Genomic DNA, 10,395 nt, shown 5'->3' on the forward strand with positions numbered 1-10,395 from the left:
TATAGAAGAGAAGTTAATTAATAAATAATAATAAAATAAAATAAATAATAGTAGTATATATATATATATATATATATATATATATATATATATATACTGTGATTCATTGCACTATAATAACAACAAAAAATATATCTTTAGATAAATAGAACGTAAAATTTGTCAGTACCTATAATTCTTTGCAATTAAATTCTTTACATTTCAAATAAATGACAGGTTCTGCAAATTTTAAGTAATTCAAAATTCTTAGTAATGTAAGTTTTTTTATTACGATTCTCGAAACGTTTTTTCTGTTTATTATCCCTCGTAGTTTGATGGAAATTAAGTTGAAACCAACTTTATCTTTTGCAAATGTACGATTGTTGAAATACGGTTCTCTTCAAAGTGTTTGTTAAAATGCGCATAAGATTTCGAAAATTTCAAAATTTGAAAGATCGTTTGTGATTGGCTGAAGCATTTGACAAGAGTGACGCAACGATTAATTTTCACTTGCGCTTGCTGCACACATTTTTTTATATATCAATTTATTATTATTAGACCGTAATAAAGTTATGTTCTTTGTGAGCTGTTCTGTATTATTATGCTTTCTACATCTAAAATAAAATAAATAATTAAATCTTAGATAAAAAAGAGGAAAGATGAAGATGTAAAAAGTGCAATTACAAAAAACGAATCTTTAATACAGTGTAAACAATCTATTCACTGTTGCTCGTTGTCGATCGCAGAGTTCTAAATCTCACAATCGGGAACGCCTAACCTCACATTCAATATTAATAAAGTCGATATTTATTTAAAATATGCTGAAAATATTACGAGCTGCTGCTCATTCGGAAAGAACTTGCGCAGCAAAATCTGAGGGACTCAGAAAATGTAGTAGTCAGGTTCGATCATGTTTCTAACCTCTCTCTACCTGAAACAATTGTTTTTGACATGTAAATTTAGTATTTAATCAATTATATAAACGTGTTTATAAAGCACTTTAAGGATTATTATTACATTTTATGGAAAGTTGTATTGATTACGTTAATTATTTAATCAAATTGGTTATCAATTTTTACATTCATTACATATTTTTTTTATTTTGCAGGCAACACAGATTAAATATCCAAAGAGGATATTCTCCGGAATTCAGCCTACAGGAAGTGTGCATTTAGGAAATTATTTTGGTGCCATTTGGAGATGGGTAGAGTTACAGAACTCCAATGAAGCAGTTCTGTGCAGCATAGCAGATCTGCATTCCATTACTTTGCCGCAAGTAAAATAACAGCAGATTAAGTTCCTATACTCCAGCATTATTGTCTGCTGACAATATACAATTTGTAGAATCCTCAAAAATTGAGAGAAAATACCCTGCTAATGACTGCAACACTGATAGCATGTGGCATAGACTATAAAAGGAGTATTTTGTTCCAACAATCCAAAGTATCAATGCACACAGAACTGTGTTGGATTTTAGGCAGTATTACGACTATGGCAAGGCTAGCGCACCTACCACAATTCAAGGAGAAAAGCGAATCCTTAAAAAATGTACCTCTAGGCTTATATATCTATCCTGTTCTACAGGCAGCCGATATATTATTGTATAAGCAAGTATCTTGATATTAAATGTAGGTTACGTAATTGTTTATTATCAGTACTTCAGGAAGTTGATTATGTATCTTAAAACAAGATGAAAAAGATAGGGAATAAATCTAGAATCGAAAACATGAATATATAATGTAATAGATGTTTACTTTAGAGTTTATTAAATTGACCTTCTGAAGTATTGATATAATTAAAAATTATGATTTTTATGCAGTACAATAAAATTAGATGTATATAATTAAAATTTTTTTTTTTAGAGCAACGCATGTTCCAGTCGGACAAGATCAAGCTCAACATATTCAGTTGGCACAAGACTTAGTACAGATTTTTAACAGACAGTTTGGACAAACCTTTCCAATACCACACACTCTTATTAGTGGCAAGTTTTTAAACTAGTAATTTTTGAAATTTAATCTTGTTATTTTAAATTTTAATTTTGAAAATATCTTTATTAACATTTAAAATTTTTATACTTTAAGATGGTCCGAGCCAGAGAATCAAGTCTCTACGTGATCCTGCAAAAAAAATGTCAAAATCACACACAGATTTTAAGTCCAGGTTAAATCTCTTGGACGAACCAGATGAACTGTTAGAGAAAGTGAAAAAGGCTGTGACTGACTTTACATCCGAAGTGACTTATGACCCAGAAAAACGGCCAGGAATAGCTAATTTAATTAATATACACTCTTTGTTTACTGGACAGACGACGGAGAAAATATGTGAGGAAGCTGTAGGTTTAAATACAGGACAGTAAGTACTTAACAATCATTATATCTTTTTCGGTATTTATATAGAAAAAAAAATATATATATATATATATAGATGATTACTTTTGAAAATTTTCATAAATTGAATGAATATTATTATGGTTTATTTTGATTTTTTTATAGATATAAATTGAAATTAGCAGATATAGTGATAGAAAAATTATCTCCAATTCGTAAAGATATATTGAGATTAACTAGAGAACCCGCCTATTTGGATGAGGTTTTGAAAGAAGGTACAGAAAGGGCCATGGAACTTGCGACAAGCTGTTGGACGGAAGTTACAGAAAAGGTTTTTGGTAATGATATACAAGATGTGAAAAATATAATAAAAACCGTAAAACAATTATATTAATTGTTGCTAAATATTATTTGTAAAAAATATATTAATTTTACATAGACATTGATATATTTAATTTAATTTATTATCTCATGTCAATAACTAGTTTGCCTCGTAAATGTCCTTGCCTCAGTCTCTCATATGCCTGTGGCAAATCTTGAAAAGAATATACTTGTTGAATGACAGGTACGATCTGCAAACCAAAGAATAGAAAATACAATATAGAATTTTTAATACAATAAAACTTAGGAATTTCTGAACATACTTCTTCGTTTTCTACAAGCTTTTGGAGAACGTTAATTCCTGTTTGAGAAGGTATAAAAAATCCCCACTTAACACAACTTTTATTTTCTGTCTTTGGAATATTAAATTTTAGAAAATCTCCGAGATTTTTCGCCATTCCCATAATTAGCCCATGATGATCAAAATTGTTTAACAGTGGTGAATTTAATGCTATGTAAGTATCATGTGGATATCTTTTCATTCTGACATATTCCGGTCCCAGTTTGGCGCAGTCTAAGATTATGTCATACCTGCAATATGATAATTGACATACGCTCATTTGCTACAACACTATAATATATATGATATATATAATATATATAACAACAATATAATAAAAAAAATTAGTTTTTCAGAAATGTTTGAATGTTTTGAATCATTTTGTAATATTAATTTTTAAATGCAATTTTGGTGTAATGATCAATAGTAGAAAAATAAAAGTGTATTCTTATAAAATATATTCTTTCTTTTTTCTTTATATTTCCGTTTCTTTAATCTTCTTTTTCGTTTCTTTAAATTTCTTTTTCTGTAAACGATTTCAAAAATGATAATTTTTAGTTGTAGCAAATGATATATTGCATTTATTACAATACATTTCAGTTTAATATAAAGTCACTTACGGTCCTTCTGAAATAATTTCTGCATCGGCATCATCTTTCTTATAATCAATGACAGCATCAGCATTTAAATTCTGCAACATCTCTACAGCGTCGCTACTGCATGTGCTAATTACCTACAAATTTAATGTTTCATATCCTGCAGATTTCAATATAAGCGATTAAATATTTACATGCATATTCCAAGCTTTCAACAGCTGTATAGCTAAAGTACCGACTCCTCCTGAGCCTCCCATGACTAGAACACGTTTGCTCATTCTCACAGCTATCGCCGTTTTGTAAAATAGCCCTCCTGTGATCCACAGTGCAGACCAAGCAGTCAGTCCAGCATACAAGATACTTGCAGCTTCAATGTAAGATAATTTCTGAGGACGTGGATGTACCTTGCAAAAAAATAAATAGCATGATGATTGTAAGTCATATATTGGCTTGTCAAATATTTAATATATTAAGAAACATGTCTTACTAAACTACTGTCAACAATAACATAATTTGCATGACAGCCCTGTTGTGCTATTGGAACCACTCCCCAAACTTCTTTGCCAATCTCAAGCCTGTCTCCAACATTGTGTCCTTTTGATACAACTATCCCTGCGAAGTCTCTACCTAATGTCAATGGCAAATCCAATTCTCCCACTGTTCTAAAGGACAAACTCTTTGTTTTGCGTAGGACATTCAGCAAAGTATTACCATAGCCATCTACACAATAAAGTATAAAATTTACCTTTTTTATTGTAATTCTTAGACTTTGGTTGTAATTCATGCTCTTAGAATTCTTGTTTATTAGAGTTAAATAAGGACAATTGATGCGAATATTACAAGCATAACGGGACCCTTAGACTTTTAGGACTATACTCATTCTCTGTAGTCCAATCAAGTTTTTCAAGGCCCAGGTAAATTTTCAATTTCAAATTATTCTATCTCAAATTCAGACACATAACAAAAAATAAAATTTTGAATCATATCATTATAAAATATTATTGAATGTTGAAAGAGAATACCAAAGTTTTTTCAGATTTTTTTAGAATCCAAACTCTTTAAAAAACATAATCATACACCACATTAGACTAGGAAAGAACCCAGTAGAAAACGAGAATAGATTGAAATGAATTGAAATGGATTCAGATTTTCAGAAATATTGATTCACGAATGTTAAAATAAATGCTTTTCAATTCCGAATGCATTTTTATTCATTTATAGGAATTGCATGGAGTATATCTCTATGCCTTTCAATCTAAAAATAATATTAGCTTTTTCTGTGCACACAAACACAATCATGAATACTGTTCAATTCCAAATTTTGAATAGAAAATGCAGTTTTTTAATCCAATTGCAATCCAATTGAATCCACAAAGTATTTGCAAAGTATTTAAAACGCATTCGGATAGAAAAAAAATTTTAATCCATTTTAATTCATTCTCGTTTGCTGGGATATATAAAATGAAGCAGAAATACCCGTCATGGCAACATCGATGGGATTCACGCTAGTAGCTTCGATCTTCACTAGGACGTCGGTGGGATTTGTGATCATCGGCATCCTGACGTTAGAGAGTCGCAGATCCTCCAGGCCATTATACGAATGTATTTGCCAGGCTTGCATCTTATCCAGATTTTCCTTTAAATTGGTTGACAAAGAGCGAAGGTGCATCATTTGAACAATGCACTTTAATCTTAAAATCTTCTGCAGCATCTCTTTCGCAAGGACTATATACTGTACCAAATTGAAGGTTAGGAATTCACTTATAAACACGAAGTTTTCCTTTAGTTAGGTTTTCGTGTTTACTTTTAATCCATGTTGCGTTATTAAAATTGCACAGCTGCAGAAAGAAGATAGGCGAAAGAATTAAAGATGATAATGAATTAAAATGGACGAAGTTGTGTATTTTTTTTTATATATACATCATCAAGAAGATGCTATAAACGATCTGCTGCCCCGTATGATCACGTGTCATTCGAATCGATTTAAAAGGTCTCATCTTTTTTCACTCTTGCATTCAAAAATAAAACATGTATAACTTTTTCTTATAACAAATTCGGTCACTTACATTATATAAGATTAGTGCGCACTAGAAGTTGTCATACACGAAATTAGCAAAGATAAGTGTAAAAACATATAAATATTTTAAATGATTACATATTCAACGCAATGATTCTAAGCAATCCTCACGGAAAAATATTATCTCCTATTTCAAAGTAACTATCAAAATTTCCTAGTTTACTATTTTGGTGGTAATTATCAAAAAATTATAATAAAAATTATAATAAAACTGTGAACCATTGATGGCTATTACTTTATACTTGTATACTAATAAATATCATTATGTTGTTGATAGTAAATTATGAATCAGAATAATAGTACTAACATACAACAATTGATGGTAACTACAAATCTCTTCATAGTTGCTATGAAACTTTTGATTGTTATTATCTTATACTTAATAATAATCATAAAACATTTTGTAGTTATTATTAAATTGTTGATATATTTATTATTAAATGTTGAAGATAATGAGTAGAACTATCTCATGCTTAATAATAACCTTATTTACTATCAGACATTTGATAGTAGAGCATAATAATAAATTGTGAATTATTGATAATTATTATCTTATACTTGATAAGTATCACTATGTTGAAAATAAACTATGAGTGAGTAATACTAATAATAATTGATGGTAACTACAAACATTTTTATAGTTGCTATGAAACTTTGATAATTACTATTTTACACATAATAATAACTATAAAACACTCGAGAAAAAATGTTTTATATAAAATTTTATATAACCTATATATAAATTACATATTTTATATGTAATTGTATATAATTATACATATTTATATGTATATTAATATATTTATATAATTATATATATTTATATATATAATTTATATATATAATTTTATATAATTAGATACATAAAACTAAACATTTTTTTCTCATTTTAGTTATTATTAAATTGTTGATAATATTATCATTTTCATGTTTATTATCAAATATTAAAGATAGTAATAAGTATCTCAGTTTGAACCTTTATTATGATAAGAAAGACAGACAGTAAAATCATTACTCCATAATTTGTTTTATTAGTTATAACTATTATATAATTTTAATATTATATAATAACTAAGTAAGTAATAACTATTATATAATTTATAGATAATTATCTCTATTATAATATAAATATGGTCTTATTGCATTATAAATTGTTGTCATTATATGGTACGTACTCTTAAAAAAAGGAAAGGAAAAATATTACAGTATATAATCAATTCAGTATACTATACATTTATAGTTACTATGAATTTATAGTCGCGAATTTACTGTGAACTTTTTGATAATATTTTTTATAGTAATATTTTTTTCATAATATTTTGGATAGTATTTTTCATAGTATTTTTCGTAAGGGAGAACAATAAAAGTCATTATGGACGGTATATTCGTAGTTCCAATTATTTCAAGACTGTAATGTCGTTAATATGCCCTCTTAGTTTGTGACTTCTTAAGACTGTATCTTAAGACGGTCTTAAATATAAGGATGGACTATGAATACCGCCATATGATATCAAAATGATGTCAAAATGACTCCAAAATGATCATTAAAAATCATTTTTCAATCATTTCCGATTTATTTTAATATAATTTTGACGTTATCGCAACTTGTTGTTCTGCTTAGATTATTATCACGTTATTTAATAGAATATTCCACCCAGCAAAAATTGATCCTAGGTACAGATGTATGTCGAGGGATCAAACATCCAGAGTATCTCTCCAGAATATCTCATCCGTTCTTGAAAAAATTTAGGAGATATTAAATTTAGGATGTATTGAAGATGTACATGTCTTTTTATTCTATATCCATAGGACATCATCGTTTCGATATCATTAGGAAGTTTCTGAATGACCAAATTTTATTGTCTTTATTCAGTAGACATCTTAAAATGTCTTTTAGTATGTTAAAACCTTGTAGAAAAATATTACTGAGCACTATTGCGCAATACTTTTTTACAAGATATATCCGTATGATACAAAATGTAGGAAATGAATATGCGTCAGTCGTCATAGAAATTATCTGTGAATAATTCTATTTAAAAAAAAACTTTCAAAGGCTCCAAGACAGTTCACAGCACACTGTGATCAAGCTAAGAGTAATAGGCGAGCAGTTTACTCCCATTTTGAGTTCATCAACCGACCAATCAACCTTCTACCAATTGAAAATGATTGGATTCGATTCCTCACATTATTCTGCGAAAAAACATCTATATATATACTTTATTTTTTTGGTCGTTGAAAAATTATAAACAATTTTTTGTTTAAAAAAATCTAAACTTTGAATATAAAAATTCTGAAAAAATTACGTAAGTTTAATTGAATCAAAATGAACATTTTTTTGCCTCTTAGACAAGACTTTTTTTTTAAAGCAATAGTTTTCGAGATAAAAAATGTCTCAAAATTTGAAAAATGACTACCTTTACGATTTTTTTTCTCGCAAATTAATCATCCAATCAGTGCGAATAAGAAACGAAAATATTCGGTCAATTTTAAACTATAATGAGAATTTTATTTTATTTTAATCTGTACTGTTGAAAGTGAAAACATTATTATAATGAAAGCGCGTTCGCGGTGCGTGAGTGGTCTCAACGCTGAACTAGCATCGTAGCTAGCCATAGCACTTGTTTGAAAGTTGAAATATTTACACTAGAATATAAATTTTAATAAAACACGAATTTTGAATATTGTTATTGAACTTTTATTCATTAAGATTTATCTTTATTTATACATTTATTAAAACACCTACAAACCGAACAATATTTCCAATCCGAAGCTAAACAAGAATATGTTATAGCTGAACAAGGAGACTTATATCGATGCGGCGTCGAGACCGCTTACGTGCCGTGGATGCGCTTTCATTATAATAATGTTTTCGTTGTCAATAACAGATCAAAATAAAATAAAATTCTCGATTTAAAATTAACCGAATATTTTCCTTTTTTATTCGCACTGATTGGATAATTAGTTTGCGAAAAAAAAATCGTAAAGATAGTTATTTTTCAAATTTTGACATTTTTTATCTAAACTATTGTTTTAAAAAAAGATCTAAGAGACAAAAAAATGTTCATTTTGATCCAATTAAACTTACGTAATTTTTTCAGAATTTTTAATCGAAATTTAGATTTTTTAAACAAAAAAATGTTTATAACTTTTCAACCACTTAAAAAAATAAAGTGTATATAGATGTTTTTTCGGAAAGAATAATATGAGAAATCGAATCCAATCATTTTCAGTCGGTAGAATGTTGATCAACCGATTACTGCATTTTCTAAGCGACTTTTTGGGAATAAACTGCTCGCCTGTAAAACCCATTCTACAATGGGCAGTAGCAGTAGTGGGTTAAGAAGTGAGCGTAGAAATCAACCAATCATAGTCAAATGTAAGAAGAATAATCAATTAGTCGATTTCTACGCCTATTCTTTAATTCACTACTGCTACTGGCCATTGTAGAATGGGCTTTAAGCCAGTTCTACATTGGTTGCAAGTCGATCGCAAATTTGTTGTGAGAGCCAATGCGAAGGTTGCATTTTGAAATCAATCGCTTCATCTTGGCTATCGCAACGAACTTACAATCGACTTGTAACTAATGTAAAACCAGCTTAAGCGATAAACTTCATTTTTGCACGCCTCTTTATAGGAATCCGTGTCATTTTCTTCTTATGGAAAACGAGTCCATCTCGTAGCGATACTGCATACTACGGCGCTTGTTTAGCGGCGCTCGTAATATCCTCAAAAATGATATAATGGAATAATGGAATCGATATCAAATCAATATCGATTCTATTATCATTTCTGACTAAGGGTATGGTCAACGCGATGTTACAAACGCTTTAAAGCATTTCTTTAATTGGTCAGTTTGTAAAATTCTTTCTTCTCTTCTAATCGGTCCATCAAACGCTTCAAAACATTTATAGTGAAACTTTGATCATAGATATACGTACGCCAACGTATGCTTATAGCATACGTATACTCTGCCAGATAAGCAGCGTAGTACGCAATATCATCGCGAGATGGATTCATTTTCCATAAGGAGAAAATGATGCGGATTCTTATAAAGAGGCGCATGCAAATGGAATTGTCACTAAGGGGCTGCACACAAAAGGAATATAGAACAGAAAAATTTGTATTTTTAATGATCTTTAATGCTTTTAAATAATAATTTCTATCTAAATTTCTTTCTAAATTTATATGTAGTTATTTGAACTTCGCACCGAAATTTTTTCAAACTTATAAACGCAGTCAAACTATTATAATAATATCATAAATTAAATTGATAATCAATTTCATAATTGATACTCAATCTGGCATCCTATTAAAAAGATGTTAATGTATTGAAAAATTAAATAAATAAATTTTTTAAATAAAAATTCTCGCTTAAGTATTTACTATTTTACCGATCTCTTGAGAGATGGAATTGGCATACAATGTGATTGGCTCACAGGCAAGAGGCCGTTATTTGCATATGAATATCAAAGATGAAACTTCAGAATTGTAACGTTAAACAAGAAGAAGTTTACATCATATAGGATATTGGACATATGTGACCGAAACGCTTAGGAGAGCCATTAATGAAAAAAGAAGAAGAAGAAGAAGAAGAAAAAGGAGGAGAAGAAAAAAGTTCCTTTACACGGCTGTTGCCTATAGAATGTAAAAAATTTTTTTTAAATCGAAGTGTTTTTGGTGTTTTATGCAGTTATAGTCTTCAAAAGTTCTACAACCCGACTGCCATTTATTCTAACAGCATCTCTCGATTTC

General features: G+C 29.1%; 2 protein-coding genes across 2 annotated transcripts; one reads left to right on the forward strand and one right to left on the reverse strand.

Annotated features, from left to right (window-relative positions):
* Positions 1-797: 797 nt before the first annotated feature.
* LOC105617829 (tryptophan--tRNA ligase, mitochondrial) lies at positions 798-2,679 on the forward strand (the record flags this gene model as incomplete). Its single annotated transcript, XM_012199380.1, has 6 exons — positions 798-881; positions 1,088-1,255; positions 1,324-1,586; positions 1,842-1,963; positions 2,064-2,334; positions 2,475-2,679. Coding segments are annotated over exons 1-6 (1,113 nt in total), but the record flags the coding sequence as incomplete, so codon positions are not given.
* Positions 2,680-2,773: 94 nt separating this feature from the next.
* Positions 2,774-5,422, reverse strand: LOC105617830 (reticulon-4-interacting protein 1, mitochondrial). The gene is made up of 6 exons (XM_012199381.1): positions 5,043-5,422; positions 4,054-4,286; positions 3,761-3,970; positions 3,591-3,703; positions 2,954-3,221; positions 2,774-2,881 (listed from the first exon to the last, which is right to left on the reverse strand). Exons 1-6 carry the CDS (start codon positions 5,275-5,277, stop codon positions 2,774-2,776), a joined length of 1,167 nt encoding a protein of 388 aa, XP_012054771.1. The 5' UTR covers positions 5,278-5,422.
* Positions 5,423-10,395: the final 4,973 nt, after the last annotated feature.

This window comes from Atta cephalotes, assembly GCF_000143395.1.
Source record: "Atta cephalotes unplaced genomic scaffold scaffold00014, whole genome shotgun sequence".
Taxonomy (NCBI): Eukaryota; Metazoa; Arthropoda; class Insecta; order Hymenoptera; family Formicidae; genus Atta; species Atta cephalotes.